This window comes from Rosa rugosa, chromosome 3 (assembly GCF_958449725.1).
Source record: "Rosa rugosa chromosome 3, drRosRugo1.1, whole genome shotgun sequence".
Classification (NCBI taxonomy): domain Eukaryota; kingdom Viridiplantae; phylum Streptophyta; class Magnoliopsida; order Rosales; family Rosaceae; genus Rosa; species Rosa rugosa.
The window spans coordinates 25,777,023-25,797,541 of NC_084822.1; the positions used below are offsets into that span (position 1 = coordinate 25,777,023).

The 20,519-nt window shown below is 35.4% G+C and overlaps 2 protein-coding genes and 1 non-coding gene across 3 annotated transcripts; 1 reads left to right on the top strand and 2 right to left on the bottom strand.

Annotated features, from left to right (window-relative positions):
- Positions 1-299: 299 nt before the first annotated feature.
- On the bottom strand, positions 300-6,401 carry LOC133737479 (embryogenesis-associated protein EMB8-like). The gene is made up of 9 exons (XM_062165019.1): positions 6,291-6,401; positions 6,064-6,186; positions 5,483-5,560; positions 2,867-2,952; positions 2,570-2,618; positions 1,758-1,814; positions 1,522-1,652; positions 1,029-1,095; positions 300-353 (listed from the first exon to the last, which is right to left on the bottom strand). Exons 1-9 carry the CDS (start codon positions 6,399-6,401, stop codon positions 300-302), a joined length of 756 nt encoding a protein of 251 aa, XP_062021003.1.
- On the top strand, positions 4,684-4,834 carry LOC133741600 (small nucleolar RNA snoR135). Its single transcript, XR_009862044.1, has one exon. It is a non-coding gene; the product is annotated as a small nucleolar RNA snoR135 (small nucleolar RNA).
- A 4,196-nt stretch (positions 6,402-10,597) lies between the features above and the next one.
- Positions 10,598-20,309, bottom strand: LOC133738775 (uncharacterized protein At5g08430-like). The gene is made up of 11 exons (XM_062166387.1): positions 20,148-20,309; positions 19,626-19,705; positions 19,239-19,426; positions 17,312-18,194; positions 16,175-16,287; positions 15,636-15,695; positions 14,922-14,972; positions 13,895-13,965; positions 12,429-12,679; positions 11,934-12,032; positions 10,598-11,328 (listed from the first exon to the last, which is right to left on the bottom strand). Exons 1-11 carry the CDS (start codon positions 20,243-20,245, stop codon positions 10,868-10,870), a joined length of 2,355 nt encoding a protein of 784 aa, XP_062022371.1. The 5' UTR covers positions 20,246-20,309; the 3' UTR covers positions 10,598-10,867.
- Positions 20,310-20,519: the final 210 nt, after the last annotated feature.

Genomic DNA, 20,519 nt, shown 5'->3' on the forward strand with positions numbered 1-20,519 from the left:
GGACTTTCCGTCACGTGGTGTAGAAGGGCGCTTATACTTGTAGTCTTCCGCTGTGTAGTGAGTTGGTGAGAGTGGTTACACGTTGAATTGATATTCAGTTTAATTTGTAAACTATTGTAATGTAATATGTGACTCTAAAGAACGAGTCGGTATTGACATTGTGAGTTTAGTTAGTTTGTTGCTTGTTTAAATGAAAAATTTTCTATGATGTGTTTTCTTGTGTTTGTTCTCGCGTTTCGGATTTGAATTTACTTATTCAAAATTCGGGGCGTGACACTAAGGTCTTGTCCGATGCATATTCAGACCGGAAGGTGTACATCAGGAGTAATCTCCCAGTAACGATCCGAGACGACCTGAACAAGAGTTTACAAACCAAAAATTTAAATATTTTGAAAGCTATAAAGAATTTAAAAATAATAGAAATTAAATAAAAAATGCTTGAAATTATTTTTCTTTTAAAAAATAGAAAACCGAAATTCGAGATCTCACACTTAATAAATATGTTTTTGAATATTATATACTATTTCTTTTATGTATTTCATCAATCATTAATATCTTTTGCGATATTTATTTCATCAATTATTACTTTATACATTTGCTAGGTCCTTAAGGATATCTAGAAAAATTATTATCTTATGCATTTAGCGAGATTTTTAGTAATATACGCCGGTCCCAAGTCGGGACTGAAGAAATTTATTATTTAATTGACGTTATTAATTTATTGAGGTTTTATTGTACATTGGGTGTTGCAACTTAATTATAAGTTTTACATAATACACAGGTGATGCTAGTATGCTGTGAAATTGCCACCTGAAAACACGTGAAATTCAACACTTAATACTTGCAGAATTTAACCTGTATGCTGTAGCATGCCAACAAAATAGAGCACGAAGTTATAAGAACATTAGTTCCAATACTTTTCAGTAACAATCAACTGTTCAACAGTATCACAAAATAAAATGCATAAATCACATACACCAACTATTACTTCATTAAGCATTTGAAATGTAATGAAAGCAAATTTATACCTTCTTTACATGCATATGTTGGCTACAATGTAAAACTCTTAAAAATTCGTCCACAGCCCTTACCCACCTGCAAGGAAAGAAAATAGACAACCAAATATCAGAAGGGAAATTCTGATGCAGTTTCCTCAATAAATGCACAAGTAGAGACGAAGTACAAATTTCAATTTCATTAAAATGGCTATAATAACCTTTTACATGATCAATAGCATTTCATATGTAAAATGGGAATGAACTACATAGATGTGATTAAAAAATTTGGAAATAAGGTGCTAAAGTAGAAACATTAAATACCAAATGCCAGTAGCAGTTAATCCTTCAAAGAAAGCTAAGTGTCCTCCGTGCTTTGTGGTAGCCAATACAATATTTAAGTTTGCCCTATTGATGACGAATATCAAACATGTGCTTAAATTATGAGGAAGAAAAAAATAATGAATGAAAGAAAGCAATCGATTGAATATTAAAGCAATAGATGGAATATTAAGAGCAACTCCACCTGCATTCATCCCAAGGAATGGCTTCCCTAGTACAAACTGGATCATCTAATGCACTGATACAGAGTAGTGGCACTGATACGTTTCCTACATAACTAACACTGCTACAATGCCCATAATATGTGTCCACAGTCTGACACAAAAGCACAATCAAGTTAATCAGAAAAAATAAAAAATAAAAAAGTTGAGAAAAAAATCAGCTGAGCAAGAAAAACTAGTAAATCACGTCCATTGATACCTCAAATTTCCGAACAAGGCGAGTAGCATGATAATCAAAATCACGAATAGAACGCGACTTTTGAAGCCCAAGATAACAATAAAGCAAATATTGGTAAAGGCAAGACATATATATATATATATATTATAGCATCAATGTTTCAACACTAAAATATGTTAAACACAGCTAAAATGTTATCGATCCAAGCTCATCCTAGGAGACATGAATGGTATAAAACTATAAATCAAGGTTTTCAAAAGGGATGAATCTGGACGCTGGGGCAACATACACTGAAGCCCATAAGGCTGACAAGAACCTAACTTTCTCCAAAAGGTCCTCCACCCACTTTCCCTAGTCTTCAAAGAACCTTCTAATATCAAAAACTGACAACTGAAGGTTAAAAGTGACAGAGATGAAAGAGAAGATGTAAGGGGCAAGTAGTTGAATCATATGTGGGGTATGAGTGGATATTTCACTTCTTTATGGGGTTTAGTAGAGTGTAAGAACAATTACTTTGATGCCATTTATTTTAAAATTACGATGCACCTGATATCTAAAGCCCTAAAAGTTTGGAGTTTGGGTGTTTTTTCTGGCTTTTGTTGGGTTGTTTAGTTTGTAGCCTTCTAATCTAGTGGATTTCTAATACACTATTTCCTTAACAAATTCTGGTCTCCTGCCAAGAAAAATAAATAAATGAAAGGATCATGCAAGAATTTTATTGTCGGTCAAACCATTGTTTCCTGAAGTGTTAAATTATCGAGTCTCAAACTATTAAAAGCTCCTCTTAAAATAATGCTGGGGGTTGAAAATCTTATGCATGTGACAACACCTACCTTTTTTATACCTTCCCAATTAGCGAGCCGAGAAAAAATAGGGCGGTGTCTGCAGTAAAAAATTAAAAATTTCTTCACATAAACATCATTTTGATAAAGAAGTTCATAACTGGCTTGAGGGCAGCCGCACCAGCCCTTTATTCAAAGAAAAAAAGAAATTCAAAACTTTAAGATATTCAAGTAATTAGATATGAATGTGTAACATATATAAGTGGGAATAAAGCATATAAAGTAGAAAATTACACAATCATTTAGAAGCTATTTACTACCCAATTCAAAAGGGAAGCAGTTACATACAATTGTACATAGCCTTGAAGGCCAATTGCAAGAACTTTGTCATAAATTTTTTGCAACAGCCTACGGCGTATAAATCCATCACTAATCTGCAGAGCAAATAAAAATAGGATAAGTAAGTTCACAGCTATAAAAGACTACTGCCTATAGATAAGGACTAGGATCCATTAGAATTGTAAATGAGCATATTTGTTAGAGCTCTTGGTTTGAAATCCCAAAACCAACATTATTTTTACAATATCACAAATTTCACAATAAACTGTTTAGCCTAGCTAAAACATATAACTTTCATTTATTTATTATTTATTTTTGACTAGATAAAGCATATAACATTAAAACAGGTACCAGTGGTGAATGCAACATGTAGATATTTTTCTACCTAAATAAGTGAAAGGATATATAGAAGAGTAATTCTATATAGAGTTTTTCTATTGGGACCTCCATATTTGCTCATTTGACCTCTCATCTCTTTACACCTCCTATTTTCTTTTTAAAAAGTAAAATTTGCTAAGTAAACCTCTTTCAAATACCTAACTTAACCTTACTCATAAAAAAAAATTTGAGAGCATTAAAGATGAGTTAGTGCTCCCATAATTATTTATTTACCACAAAATAAACTTGACATTGTTCAAAAAAAAAAATCTAAGATAATTATTGTAAAAAGATAGTGTAACTAATTAACATAAATTTATCAAGGGTGTTTCAAGCCTACTATTTCATGCTTAGTTATGAATTTTCAAAGCTTATTTTTTATGGTTTATGGTTGCATGCTGAAATTTAGATAGGTTGCAATATTAAATTTGTTCACGCTCTGTTATTTTATTATTTATTTTTGTCTTATATGCCGCTTCACAAACTTATTTGGTTAGTTTACACGAGGACTCTCTATCCCCCGTTTCATGATCCTCAAAAGAAAGACCTTTGTATCATAGTTTTATTCCGTATTTATATTTACTATCATCTTTTTTGGTCTTTTACAATAATAACCCTCTTCATATCTTTTATTTTGCTGAACTTTGTATCTGTAGTAGGCAATTTAGGGACTTCAAAAAATTGGTGAAGCCTTTGACACCAAAGACTATGCCTGGCTTTATAGTAGTAGAGATATAATTCGCCAAGTAATTTTGAATGCATTTTCTCTTGATTTTTTCTTTTTTAAAAACTTTTATAAACAAAGAAAAGGAGAAATATGAAATGAGAACTAAAATGAAAAAGAATAATTAAAGTACTGTAAATGTGTTTCCATTATTATAAATCTTTGCAGAGAAAAAAAATATTTTCCTTATTAGTTTGTTGTCTTTAACAGTCTTTTTGTATAAGGATATATATGTCATTAAATAATTAAAAATTTAGAGAGGTTTAGTGAGCAGATTAAGAGGTCCCAATAGAAATTCTCTTCTATATACACATGCCTATTTAATACACACCTCACAACTTTTTTTTTGCCAATCTTTTCTCTTGAATTTCCTCTTATACCCCTTATTATAAAATATGAAGAAAAAAAAGTAACGAGTTTTCTTGATGGCGATGGAGGTTGCAAAGTTGATAAAGGCTAGCTAGTGTTTTTCGATGAAGGCTGGGGTCCTAGAGAAATTAGAGATTCATGGCCATGACAATTAGATTGAATAATTAGTTCTTGTAGTATAGACTGCATAGTTATGTTTTTGATCCAATTGGATTGTAATTATATTTTATTTGGACACTCTAGCATATGATTCTCATTAATCTTCTCTTCTCTACTGCCCTGATTTAAGTTTATTAATTTATGTTTTGATTATTTATTTGTATTTATAATCTGAATCTTATACGTTGGTAATACAATAGCATGAATTATGTGTATGGGTGTAGTGCTATAAGCATGAACATTGATCCCAGAGAACTCTCTGCAATATTGATTTGGGGAAGATGTGTGCAATTAGTTGATTTTATTTTAACCTATCAAAATTTTCAACAATCATCGATCTCATCATCTTCGTATTGTCCATCTTCTTTTACATTGTTTTTCTAATTTATTCATTTGATTATAAAATAGCAAATAGCAATAGACTAAAATATGATAAATTTTGCACCTCTCAACCATGGTGGTCCGGATCTAAGTTGTTTTTTTTTTTTTACCCCTTCTTTCTAGGTATTCTTAGTTACGAGGGTAAAGATGTATTAAAGAAAAAATTAAAATATGAGGGTGTGTATTAAAGAAATAGGTAGGTGCATTTAAAATTTCTCTATATAGAATCATATTTGCGGATGTATTAACAGATATCCTAAGATAAATCCACATATATTTAGATAATAAAAAATGATGCATAACTTCAGGGATACTTTCAATATCCGGGTACTTGCCGTAATGTGCATACGAAGTCCATCTACATATTTAAATAAAATAAAAAGAGTGAGCTAACTATGAGGCTCAAAAGAATGTCTATCCACATGCATGGTTTGAGATTCCCGATGAAACAAAGCATGCAACATAGCCAGTATTATAATTCGCTTAATTCCTCATTGTTTTAGAATCCTTTTCCCACTGGGATAAGAATTATCTTCTTCATATGTCGTGGTATTTTTCCAAAAATTACTATGAAGAAACATTTTCATTCACAACAAAATTAAAGCACTACTAACCAGAAGGTCCCAAGGAGAACATATTGCTACAGCTCCGGCAACTGGAATACTATCTCCATCCTCCCCAAGATATTTCACCTGGAATAAATTAAATTAGAGTTGAGTACTAGAATGGAACTTACAATGAAATTTGGTCTAAGAACCGCGAACATTACTAGAAATGCAAGGTTAAGTGAGATTTTTTAATTTTTTACCCAAGTGTAACAATCTTCGTGGATAAAAGGACAGACTACAATAGCGGACATGGTATATGCCGAGGAAAAGCCAATATAAAATAGCAAACTATATAAAAGTTCCCAATAATTTAAAAGATTAAAGAATCACCAAACAATAAACTATCAATGGCCCGATGGATGCCCATAAACTAGCCCTCTCCCTTTACATCATCAAAAACCATCCTAGTTTATCCAGTGCCACCAAACTCATGTAACTACATTACACCACATCTCCATAAAATCATGACCTTCTTCTTTCCTATAAAAGCTTAAGCTTCTCCTAAGAAAAAATTAAAGCAAAAGTAAAAGACAAATAGTAGCTTCTTTCAAAATGCTTAGAATAATTATATAACATGACCACATTACATACCAAAATTTGGCTCCCATACTCATTCCAACAACAAATAAAGGAGCGTTGGGGTATTCATGGAGATGATTAATGACTGCCCGCAGATCCTCTGTCCAACCAGCATCATAAAAGCAATCGGACTGAAACACGTCATAATAAAACACAGTGGGATTACCTATATATCAATAAACTTAATGAGAAGTTAATAACTAATAATAAATTTGCAATAGCTAGAAAACTTAACCAGAGATAAGTACAGCACAACCCACAAAATTGATGCCATAGATGTTAGAACAGTAAACTGCAAAACATCATGCCTACACAACTCGCATATAGCATTTACGACCACTTCCATTATGTAAGACCTCGGAAATTTGTTATTAATTCCTAAATGTTTCCTGGGATTAATGAAGTGTTCGTTTGTACGATTTCGTGGTTCGAGGGTGAAGTGGAATTATTTTCGGACGAATAATTATTCGAAGTGCATGTTTTAGGGGGTTCACAAAGGTTGACTTTTTATACGTTTAGATTCTGTGAGAACTTCCTTCACGAAAGTCGTAGAGCGCGTCGATACGAGTTCGTGGACATGTGGAACACGAATCGGAGTTCGTATGAGAAAGTTATGAGCGATTGAAATTTGGGGAAATTTCTATAAATATAAGAAAATCAGAGATTTTTTCATAAATCCCAAAACTTCCGAAATTTCCATTTTCTTCCCCAGAATTCTCTCTGTTCTCTCTCCTCCGCGCAACCCGACCAGAGGAGAAACCCGGAATCCGACCCGACTGAATCTTCCACCTCCGGCCACCAACGGCGACGCAACCACCGGTATCGGACTTAGACAAACGTCGCCGACCGCCCTTTGGTGCTCGCCGTCGACGATAACGGCTGGAAGTAGCAGATCGGAGCGCCCAAAGTTATGCTTTCAGGATCCGACCGGTTTTCCGATCTCCGGCGACTTCCCAGACGATTTCTTCACGGTTCTGGGATCGGCTCATCCTACTGATCATCCCCATATAGGCCTTGTATCACGATTTGGTGTGTAGAGTGGTAGATCAAGGTTTGAAGTTTTCGACGTCCCTGATTTGATCTAGGATCTGATCAGACGCACGAGAGTGATCCAACTTCCAAGCTTGATCTAGGACGATCTAGACCGAATCTCACTTTACTCCAGGTTTGAATGTGGCCCATCTCTTCATTTTGAACCTGTTTGTAGTTGACGACTTTGGCATCGGAGGTGGTTGACTCGGCGTTGACCACCGCCGTTGACCGCCTGCTTACCCGTCGCTTGTGGCGGCGCGCGTCAGACTATATTTTTGTGTTCTGTTTTCAGTTTATGCACCTACGCATCGATACGGTCGTTTTGATATATTATAAGGTTATTTTGGAGAAAGTTTGATGCATGTTAGGGTTTTAGGGTTTTCGATTCGTTTCGGTTTTCGATCCGTGAGGATTTGGCCGTCCGATCGACTTGTAGTTTTGATTTGTTGATCGTAGAAGTGTTCTGAAGACGATGGATGGTCTCGGATGAGGATCCGACTGTTGGATCGTCGTATAAGTGTGTTTTGTGAATTGTGTGCTTTGTGTTGTATTGAGTGTGGCCTTGATTTGGTTAGGTGATTGATGGTTTGAGTTGGAGGACGATTGTGAATCGTATCTTGGCTGTTAGAGAATACGCAGCAGGATTTGGAGGTGAGTAAATCTCACGTGGTTCATTTACGAACAGATTTATTTATTACTCGAAATTACTTGTTTAATTGTTAATCATTTTCAAAACAAATTATTTGTTTTAAAATATATGAACTTGATCGACAACGGTTCATGGGTAGGTTAAAACAATGTTTTGATATAAAATGATTTTCGAGAGGAATAATTTATAAAACTATAGTTGGTATTAGTGGTCATTCCTGCGTGAATGACTACGTATATATATATTTACGTGGAATATATATATGGAGGGTGTGATCACAACGCATGTATATGTTTGATGATTATATTGTTGAAAGAGTGAATTGAAAATGTGATGTGACATTGTGAGTCGTGTGGGATTTCCTTAAAAGGTTTTGTTCTGAGGGCTAAGTGGTCCGAGGTCCGACGGTTACAATGGTAACCTGTTAGGGGGGTTTTGTTCTGAGGGCCAGGTGGTCCGAAATCCGATGGTTACAGTGGTAACCTGTTGTTAAGTCATCGGATGCTTGCACTTTGGTCAAGGGGGCAGGTTACGATACAGTTATCGGATGCTTGTACCTTGGTCAAGGAGGCAGGTTACGATACAGTTAGAGTGTAAGTCATCGGATGCTTGCACCTTGGTCAAGGGGGCAGGTTACGGTTCAGTTATCGGATGCTTGTACCTTGGTCAAGGGGGCAGGTTACAATGCAGTGGGTTGTTGTGAGATGATTTATTTGGAGTCGATGGGTGAACATCGACTATCGACTTTGGTGTTGATGGGTGATCATCGACTCTAGTGTGAGTTGTTGATCTGTGTGATGACCTGTGTGGTGGTTGGCGTTGTTAATAGATGTTTTTAGTAAATGTTTCTATTTATTTCTATTATTGAATTGTTGTTTTCTTGGTAATCTCCTGAACTAAATTTTATGCAGGGATTACTATGATTTTATTGATTGTTTTAATGTAATTCCCTGAACTAAATTTTATGCAGGGATTACTATGATTTTTATTATTTGTTTTAATGTGATCTTCTGTACTAAGTTTCTATGCAGGGATTACTATGAATTCTTTTGTTTGTTTTCATGTGATCTCCTGAACTAAGTTTCTATGCAGGGATTACAGATTTTGTTTAATTCTTATTGTGGGTACAGTTGTGGGTTGTGATCTGTAGTGAGTTGTGAATGAGTTGTGAGGTCATCGTTTTGACAAATGCTTTATGTTGAGGGGAAGTGAGTGTGAATTGTCGTTGTGATGATATGATATGATATGAACTTGATGTTTGGTTGTGTTTCGTGAAATTAAATATTGTTGCTTTGATTCATTTCACTAGTTGAGAAATTATAAGCATACGTGACGTGAGTCACTTTAATTGAGTTTACTCATACGGGCTGAAAGGCTTACCGGGTTTGTTTTGTTCAACCCGGTGCACTATTCTATGGTGTAGGGTTTATCGTGCAGGTTTGTATATCGATTATTCATTATCAAAGCTGATGTGTATGTTCGATGGCGTGGATGTGGAATGGTGCTCTTAGTTTTAAGCCTTCCGCTCGGTAGTGAGTTGTGGTGGGTGTGTTTACTTATTGAATTGTCATTCAGTTTGATTTGTAAACTATCTGTAATGTAATATGTGACTCTAAAGAACGAGTCGGTATTGACATTGTGTGTTCAGTTTGTTTGTTGCTTAGTTTAAATGAAAAATTTTCTATGTGTGTTTTCTTGTATTTGTTCTCGCGTTTCGGATTTGAATTTAATTATTCAAAATTCGGGGCGTGACACAATGCCACCAAACCCCGCAATATCTGAGTCTCTAAAAGACCCGTCAGTGTCGACTATTATCCAAGGAGGAGGGGCATCTTTTCCTATTCTAATCAATGGTACAGCTGAAGATTGGTTTTAATGTTCAAGGGAAATTAGACAAGAAGATCTTATGCCTTCTAATATTCTTATTTTAGCAATAATTTTAGACAACTAAATGCTTTATCTCATAAGAGCAATTCCCATATAGGACTTCTTCTCCTCTTTGCTTTAGAATTTCAAACCTAATATTTGCTGATAATTGTCCCATATTTGGAATACTAATCCTAAAGCTGCAAGACCTTAGAACTTTAAACAGCAAATTGTTTCTAGCTAGAGAATCAATTTCCCCAAGTGTACCTTAAATTTTTTTTCCCAAAAGTCTCTGCTCATGCTAGATCTGACATTGTTAATATATTAGGAATTCAACATAGAGCTACTATAGGAAAATATCTAGGTATACACGATGTAATTTTTTGGAAGGATCCCTCAAATACAAAAGAAATCATGCTGAGGATTGCCAACAAGTTGGCTGGTTTCCGGTGCTGGAAGTCTTAACTCTTATCAAGTCCAATCTTGCTGGAAAAACCTCGTCAATCGCGGGCACATGAAGCGAAGCGAACCTCACCAATTGCAAGTTCCAACGCAGAGGCTGAGGATACTTGTGCAAGTAGTAAAGCATGAGATCAAACTCAATTACTTGCGATCAAATCACACAATCCTCCAAAAAGAACTCAAGTGTCTTCAATGGTCTAAATGGTTTTCATAGTAATTTAACAAAAGAAACAACATTTTGAGGTGAGAATCACGCATCACACAAAAGCCGTATGAAAACTAAAATCGATGGAGGTCTCAACCTAACTTAATCTGCTGATGGAACCCGAGTGGGAGTCGGAACCCCTTCGTTTTTATGTGGTATAGTCCCCCGAAACCGTGGAGTTTTCTATCTAGGCTAACTGCCCTTGGAAGCATCTTCCAAAGGTTATTCCAACATGAATGAGATTAATCAGAAGGATAGTCAAAAAGTATTTGACTACGTTCATCTACTGTTGGAACAACAAAAGAAAGCATATGAACAGCACCCATAGTTGTAGACAGATACCCAAATTGCAACACTGGGCTATCAAATTGCTGTTTACACAAGTACCTGATTGATTACAAAACTTACGCCGGACTTGCAACCGACAATGGAAATCTCACCAAATCTAATTTTTGGCATCCCCCGTTTGTATGAGGAATACGCCTCTAACATAACATGTAAACTAAATCATGTAACTTTCATTTATAATAGTTTTTTTTTTTTTTTTTCTTTTTTCTCTCTTCATAAAATTACTGTCAACAGCAAGTCAAGTACCGGTCTACAATTTGGAAGCATTTCTACATGGTGGAAAATTTCCATGAATGGCATCATTGAGAAAGATTGCCTCGTCTTTGCTCTGACCCACTCTCCAAACCTTGTATCTTAATTCATTGCCACTCGAGACGCGCCATAGCTTTAGCAATGACAATTTATAGGGGCCCCTCATTTCACCAAGTGGACTCATACAATACCATAAATCAGAACCTGGGACTTCAAGTGCAGGTGTTGTAACTGAAACCATTACATCTTCATCGTCATCGCTCAACTCAATTACCTTACCTTCAGATGTGCTTTCACAGTTCATCCTTTCTAGTCGAGCTACTTTAGGTTCCACTAGTTCTGCTGCCTGACCAGATGGAATGCAAGGAGACTGCTTGCAGTCATGAATTGTAGGAACCTTCTTTCTCTTAGATCTATCCTTTGCATCTTCCAGGTCTCTCTCATGGTCACCATTTGAACCTGTAGGAAAGTCAAGAAAATACACATACACATCAAGCTACACAAGAAGAAAACCAAATGCAGAAACACTGCCCCTATATGTGAATGCAGCATATCAGGAGTTTTGCAGAAACATTGTTGGATTGGGCGGAAGCAGGGGAGGCACAAGGATACTTATGAGCAGTTCTACTTTTTTTCACCCTAGAACAGTTGACATGTATTGATTAGAGAAGAGCAAATGTCAATGCCTCCTCTGTGATACTAGGCAGCAAACGACAAAATTCGTACTTGTCACATATAGCCTAATAGCAAATAACTTGAGAGATTCACTTGTTGTCCACTTGTCACCAACAGCATTGGAAATACCTCTAGACTATTCTTTTGCAAACTGTTCAATAGTAATTTATAAAATTTGCGACCAACATGATCAAAGTTTGAATTATTCGCCAACCAATTCATTCCATTTAATACTTTTTTTTTTTCTGTTTCAGTCATACAAGCATACCAGTTCATACCCAAAACTATTATTTACAAACTTAAAACCATTAGATATTATGGACCTCTCATATGCCATTTAAAGAAAAATCGAGGACATGATCCAACTGAACAAAAAAAATAAACCATACCATCTATACTAAAGTTCTGTTCAAAGTTTGATGAAGCCTGCTTTCTCTTACGTTTAGCTGCTGCACCCTCCAGGTCTCTCTCCTGGTCTAGCTGTGAACCTGCAGAATATTCAGCAAAATAAATGTCAAAAATCCAAACAATTCACATGCTCATCAAAGGAAAAAGCAGTGAATCTTGAAAAAGGAATGATACAACAAGAAGACCACTTACAACAAATCAGAGTGAATCTAATATTAAATCAAATTCTAGGTTCATCACCAAACTAATTTATAAGAAGAGTAGCATTTTATAACCATTAGAATTGTCAACATACTACAGTTTTACAGTTTGTGAATGAAAACCTTGTCACTCAGAATAAAATTGTCAAAGTTGTCATGATCCAGAAACGTAGTTTCTAAATGCAAGCATGTCCATGTTCTCATTGGTAAATGGAAACAATGATGAACAAACTGTAGGAAACAATATCGTACAATTTACATAGATTTGGAACAAACCTGCAGGATCTGTTCTGCCATTTGCACGCCATGAGGTTTCATTGGCTAGAGCAGTGCCGGGAGTTTGAGGAGATTCTCTGGGGGCAGATTCGGAAGAGCCATCATTTCCTTGTTTATCCTGGCTTCTGGAGTACTCAAGAACAGGATCACATTTTTCTATGGCTGCAATTACTTCCGGAACCTCATTTAACAGCCGTGATTGTTCTGATGGTGTTTCAAGTAGCAGCTTCTTATTCATGTACGCATCAAGCGTATACAGAAAATATGGGTCAAGGTTCACTTTATCCTATCTTTTTTCATTTAATTTCAAACAAAATTTTTTATCAGAAACAAACAGGGGGAACAACGGAAAACACCAGTCCGCTAAACTAATAAAATCATCGAAACCATAAGAGCATGCAGTACACTAGCAAGAACACAACAAATCACATCATAAGGAAACCTGAAGGCAATACAAACAAATAGGTACCCCTGTAATCCTGAACTAATAGAAACATCAAAACCATGAGGTAACACAGAACAGAACCTTTTCCTATAAATGGTCCACTTCTCCCTTCACATCATCAAACCCCTACTATTTTTCTACGCCCAACAAAGTACATCTCCCAATATTTACACCTCCAACAATTCCTCTGAAGAACTTAAAAGTTCTCATATAGTAATGCATTGCACAGAGCTGAGTCATCCCAACTCAAACTAGCCTCCTAAAAAGCTTTGACAATAGAGATGCAGGGCAATCAAGCAGCAGGTGATCGAGTTAGTTTGAATGTTCAGGCCAAAGGTTAGTAAAGTTTCTTGTATCTGGGGTTTGAGATCCCTGGATACATTACCTAGCTATTTGTTAGTTCCTGTCTCCTGAAGATTGTCTGCCAAGTTTTGAGCCCAGGTCCATGAATCACGCTTTATGGGATTTCTAGCTACCAAAAGAAAATTACAGAGGAGGTCCCACCAATGGGTTAGTAGGAATAGTCATCATGCTTTGCTCCCATGTGGTCCGGGGTTGAACCCCTGCAAGGTTACTCACATTGCTATTTGTTATAGTTGTCTGTCTCCTAGAGATTGTACAGTACAGGAGGAAGCCGCAGCTTCAGCTGCAGGTCCATAATGTGGGTAGCGGGGATTTCTGGGTATCAATAAAAAAAATAGCAAAGTTTCTTATCTGGAGGAGGCAACCTCACATTCTTTCTCTTATCCATATAAAACCTAAAGATATACGAGCGCCCCACCACCCCCCACCCCCCCGGGGGCACCCCAAAGATAAAAATAAAATAAAAATGATATGGGAAAGGTCATATTTATGTTCATGTTGCAAACATATGAAAATAGGTTTCATATACAATTTGAACTTCCGTAGATCTACAGGATTCTACAACTATGTATTATAACAATGTCAATAAATTAGAATTTCCCAAATGTGTCATTGCTCTACCTTTGTTGCTATATTAATTAACTTAATAGAAGGATATTCTCTCCTCCATCCTTTTTCATTTGCCAGGTCAATGCGCTTCTGCAACAGAGTCAGTTCTCTTGCAAGCCACTGAAATTTTCAGCCAGATAATGCAACAAGATAACAATATCAACAAGTAAGAACATTAAAATTTACATATACCAATAAAGATACAAATATATACTGGACAATACAAATGTCTTGGGTAGGATTTGAGCTTTAAAAAGCTGTTGGATAATTCATTGGCATTGCTAAAAATCATGGTGACAATCAAATAGGAATATTCCAAATACTAAACATTATATATTAAGAGAGTTCTGATCAAATTGGGAAACACCAATAGTAATATAAACTTACTTGAAATACCAGCACATACATATGTAATTCAAACCATACATAGAAAGGCCTACCGAGTAGATAGTCTAATTCATTCCATAGTAACCTAGTGCAGACTATAAATAGAAGCATTTACATAATGCAAAAGTTACATCTTTGATATTTTCAAAGGCTCACTATATAGTCTGATTCACTCCATAGTTACATAAGTAGAAATTATAGCATTGGAACGTCTTGATGGCAGTTGGCAGGACATGATCAAAGAGGGAACATGAATTCTCAAAGCCTATTTGGCTGAATTATGAAAACTATTAGTCAAAAAAGTTTCCAGGACAGTAATGGAAATGTTTTTTTTCTGTACTTCTTCAATTTCTGAATGGAAAATTTGACTTTGACGTTTTCTTCAAGCAGATTTTCTGAAAAACATCCCGATGGTAAATAACTGTTTCTAACCTTAGAGAAAAAAAAAATTTTAATTTAAAAATTAAAAATTAAAAAAAAAATCCTTCAGATATTTGTAGTTGTAGCATAAAGTTTCAGTTTACCACTAATAGATTCAAATCATAATTAATGTCCACAAACAATGTGAGATGAAAGTTTCATAAGGATGCCTGCTGTCCATTTGCTAGACACCTGAAACTATTGCGAAATTTTGAATGAACTATGACTAAATAGAAATTCTATTTTCAGGTTGAAGCCAGAAAACATACGTGCTTTGTTATATTCTCATGTAGACTTCTAGCCTTCTGTTCAAGCTCCACCTATTAAACAAGAAAACCCAGGTTAACTGGTTGCAATACATACAATTACCGGCTAAAACCCCAGATATTATACAAGCTTTATACAATTTAAATCTTAAACCAAAACGTAAAGACCACTGATACAATTATTAATGGAAATCAAATGCTTACAAAAAAAGAAACTAGTAAGAGCATATATGGGTCTCTGCAGATGGCAACTGTCCATATGTAGGCAATCTAACTGACTAGATTTAAATGTATTCTTGCCACAACTACTTACAATACAAAATCTAATTAACTAGATTCTAACATATTCTTGTCTCAATTACTTTCCATACACAACCAGATTCTAATGTATTTTTTTGCCTCCGTTACTTCTGTAAATCATAAAGTGACTGGATGGTTTGTATAATTTATGGTTCGATTTTGGATATCTGAAAATGTTAAGTGTAGAAGAGATTTAAATGTAACCCATCTAGTGATCAGATTAGAATATCTATGCAATTGTGTTTATAAAACTCAGAAATGGAGCACTTGACCGGGCAAAAAATAAAAAATTAAAAAAAAAATCCCTTTAAACTATGCTTGAAATAACTTAACTTACAATAGTTCAACAGTCTGCAACATCATTATAGGAAACACGATAAATTAATTACTACCTACGCATAAAATAACTCAACTTACAATAGTTGGCTTTTTAAGGAGGCCATCTTTCACTCTCTGATGCAAATCTTCACATTCTTCCTGCATGTAATACTCAACTAAGGTTTATTCCCTAAAGCAAAACTGCAAACTACAAACTTATAGTAACTTAAACTGATTCATAACATTGGGGACTATTTGGCTTTAAATTAAAGAAGAATCTTTATGAGAATTAATAAGGAATGACAAGCGGAAAAATCAAAGTAGTAACTCCCAGTAATAACAATGAACTTTTACAAGTCATATCTGACAAAACTTAGGTTCTCACTTCTTACATTGCTCAACTCTGGAGTCTGGACAATCTCAGTTCCAACACAGAAACTTTACCCTAATTCTTTATTGCTGTCACTAGCAATAAAACTTTACCCTAATTCTCTCTTGTAAATTCTGTAGTATATATTTATAATTAAGGGGGGGGGGGGGAAATAAAACCTTAATAACTTTGACCATCTTATTGAAAACTATTGGCATTCTATATCCCTAATTAGAAAAGGAAAATCAAACAGTCACAATGATATTACCTTACAGAAGTCATCATCTGACAGCTTGGAAACAGGTAAATCTTTAAAATTATTGAAAAATTGCAAAAGTATTTCTGCATCCTCTCTGCCATTCCTCAAAATTTCCTGTATACCTGTCAGGATAAGAATAACACAAAACAGAACATTAATCATATAACGATGATACAATAAGGAAATTTGGCAGGATCACAGTTTGAGCATTCAAGAATCAGCAGCCTCTTCTTTGGGAGTGTTGAGCACATAAAAATTCCATATTGCATGCGTATCCTAATCCTTGGCTCCTTGCATGAGAATAATTAAGATCCTAGTGACTTAAATGAAAATCAAAAGCTAAATGCATTCTGAAACAAGGAGCGTGCATATACACATATTGATTTTCTTTTGACAAAACCAGTTTCCATCGCTTTACTTTCCATTGACAATTCGAGCCATATATGTTGAAAAATGAACTCGATAAAAATGAACTCGATAGCCTTCATAAGTTATAAAGGAAGCTCAAGCTATATGCATGGTAATCTAAAAGGTCACTCTATCCAGTCAAGATTGTGTTAGCACAAATAGACATGCTTCAGTCTTAATAACATTAAATTAAACTAACCTGTTGCTGATAAGGTAAGTTTTCTCTACATTTATAACTTTATCTTTATGAATTTTAATATGGGAAGACAGCCTTTATGACAGACAAAATATAAATCTCAAAAGTTTAAGCTGTTAGGAAATGAGACAATAAGGTACGTTTAGTTTAGACCGTTTCTCATGTCCATCCCGTGGAGTCACTAACAAATACAGACAGTGGGAAATGAGGATTGATTGTTTCAAACCTAGGGCCTCCTACAACCCAAAAATTTGATACCATGTTAGGCAAACTCTAGAACCCAAAAGTTTAATTTTTCAGGGAAGTTGTCAATAATATATTTCAAGATAACATTTAAGATCTTTTGTGTTGTCATGATAAGTTGTAACAGAAATGGTAATCTCTGCATAACAAGACCGATGGTACTCCCCCAAGCTAACACAAAGACAAAATCCCTACTAAAATATCATGGGTTTTTTACTCTCATGCATTTCTGAAGACATTTGCAACAAGCAGAGTTGAACTTCTTAACATTCAGAAGCATACACCACTATGATAATTACCTTTAATTTGCAAGAGCTGGTGAGAATTTTTCTGTGAATAATCATTTGGGTCAGATTTGACTCTCACAAAACATCCTGTTACTTTCTCACCAAAAGTCTCAGGTTGCTTTAACAATTCCTCCACTAAGCTCCTCTTCAGGTACACAAGCTTGATGTTTTCAGGAACTATGGAAGCAAAACAGCTTTTCTGCACATCTGGTACTTTAGGGCTCAACTTGATCTGCCTTTTACAGGTACCCATAAAACTCTCATCTTTGTCTTCTGAACTACTTCCACTCTCATCCCCTTCCGTTGACTCTTCCATATTGTCAGCAAAATGGGAAGTCAGAAGGTTATATATACTATTTTTACTCAATGTTTTCCTCCCTAAAAGAGACTGCAAGGTTGCATCGCAAATTACTTTCTTCTTCTTTTCTGGGTCAAAAAGCTTGTTTTCTTTACAATAGTCTGTAACCACAGAGGTGACTTCATACTGTGACAACTCCTTGGATGTATCTTTACCCATAGAAGTAAGGAATTCTAGGAGAGACTTTGATCCCCATCCCATAAATTCTCGTTTCTCTGCTTCTACTTTTCTTTTCACTGCACACTGTTTTCCCTTGGATCTCTTCTTTTTGGCAACTGGCATGTATTCTTCTCCACTTTCCACTCCATCATAATCAGACACCTGAAGGTCACTTTCTTCATCGGATTCTGAAAATTTTTCTTCTTTCTTATAAATTATACTCGAATCAAAGTCACGCACGTAGTTCTTTCCCTTCTTTAATAACTTTTTCGCAGAGTAGACATGTTCTGCAGACAAGCGTTCTTTCTTTTTCATTACCTGCCAATACTCCTTAAATAAGTACTCGAATGTGTTTATATCTTTGAAGTCAACTCTGCCCTGAAAAGGAAAAGAACATACTGTGAGGTGAAAAAGAACACGAAAGTTATATTATATCATTGAACAAAAGAACTGACATGCTCCACTTCTGCACAAACAGAGAAACCGAAAAACAAAAAAAGAAGAAGAAAAAAACAAATGAGGAAAAAGGGGAAAAACATTTTGAGAAATAAATTATAACCAAAGTATGTCAAACCATGTAAATTTGTGCTCTTCCCATTTAGTTTTGTCTTATTGTTGAGAGTATATCCCACATCAGGAGGTTTTGTTTTAATAGAATTCCACAGGTACGAGGGAAATTTATTAATAAAAATTAACGATATTACAACTAACCCAAGGAGAACATGCACCAAAATCCCTCAAAGAGATAGTTAACAACAAAAACAAGGGAAACTCGCCATGAAAACTAGCGACATATGTTGCAAGGAAGCTGACAAATCCTGGTGTTCCATACCCTAATTAGTAAACAGGTCCACATGGCGAATGGAAGCCTTGGCTTACAACTTAAAATGTCTACGGCCTCCAAGAAAAACTCTAATGCATAGGCTCTATGAAGTACAGGAAATGTAGATCTGGAGGCGAAGATGAGAAAATTATGTAGCAAGCTGAGATGTGTCAAAAAATAAAAATTACATTTACAACACTTGTTCAACAACAACACTTCAAAAAGGAAAGAAAATTTTCTTAGTTGCCAACTTGCCATTGCCACTAAGCACAAAGGGTTAATTGACAAGGTTTTAACTACTTCCAAGTTTTTGTCTAGAATGAGTCTGATGGATTTATGTGACAGAATGTTGAATAGAGATATAAATATTAATGGTCACATAGTATCCACCGAAGCTAGAGAATCAAAAAACTCAGAGAAGGAAAATTTTGCAGTATCACTAATATTTAATGTGGCATTTGATTTTCATTCTTCAAAAAGGGCATGGTAGCACACACACACACACATGTCGGTATTTATTGTTAATGTATTTCAGTATTTATGTATGCCTAAGCTGTAAATGAAACTAAAGACTTATAATGAATCAGAAGAAATCATACCCCGTCAGAATCAGCATCCAAGTTTTCTTCTATGAGTACAGCAAGCTTCAAGCAATGATTGCAAAATCCTCTATCCACTTTAATAACCGCAAACTCAGAGTCACAGAGGCAGCGTCCGCATACAGCTTGTGGGCAGCAAAAGCATTGAAACTTTGCAGCCTTATGGCACATGAAGCAAGAATGCCATTCTGAAATGTAGCACTCATCTTAGTACGCATAAAAGGGATACATTTCATTGACAAGAACAACATGTCGAGTCAGGTTTCATGCATAATATAACAGATTACACGCACCAAAACTCTGACAATACATCAACGGGACATATAAGATTGACAATGACAAATCTGAATGATCATGATAGAAAAGAAAAAAGATTTAGCAGCTTACTGCAGTTCCAGCGCCGTGCAGTCTCCACAAAAGAGTCATCTTTTCCCGCACATTCAGGATGATAAGCTTTAAGACAACCCCTGAAAGATGTAAACACTATCTTTGAACCAAAAGACCCAAAGGAAACGGACCACTATTGCTAAAAATAAGCCTTTGTTATTTAGCTAACTAATGCTAAAACACGGTGAAGTACTCAACTTTATCCATCACAAAACATACCCATTTCATTTTTCATTTGATTACTCAACTGAGAACGAGACATATATACTACATTCCAAACATTTTTCATCTGCGTACATATTTGAAATCAATAGACAACTGACATGAAAAATTGGAGTTAAGAAGAACAAGTAAAGGTGATGGCTTTATTCAACCAAATGCATTGCAAGAAATCAAGAATGGTCATGTTTTGCAGAGACTAGAGTAGCAAATGAAAACGATGTAGAGGATTTTGAAAAGCAAAAGACGAACAAGTATCAAACTTTTTTTCAAGTATCAAACTTTTTGAAGGCGGAGACTGACTTGTAGTCGCAGACCAAGAGGAGTCCTCCGTCTTTGCAATAGAAGCAAACCTCCTCGCAAATCTCTTCCTTCTTCTTTGCTTTACTCTTCCTCGGCATCGCCGCTGCACCGATTTTATTTTTTTGGCGTTTAGAGCTTTTCGAACCCACGACGATGGATGCCTTTCAGTGAATAATAATATTTTTTGGCGTTTATTCAGCTTAGCCGGTGAATGATGCTTTCTGTACTCAACACACACTATTGTTTTTACTACAAAATAACTGAGTTTTTCAGGACACGTGTCGAATTATCGTTGGGTGTTAAATCACTTAGCAGTTTAAGATGGTTTGACGAGAGCACTTAAATATTTTTCTAAGTTGACTTTACAAATGT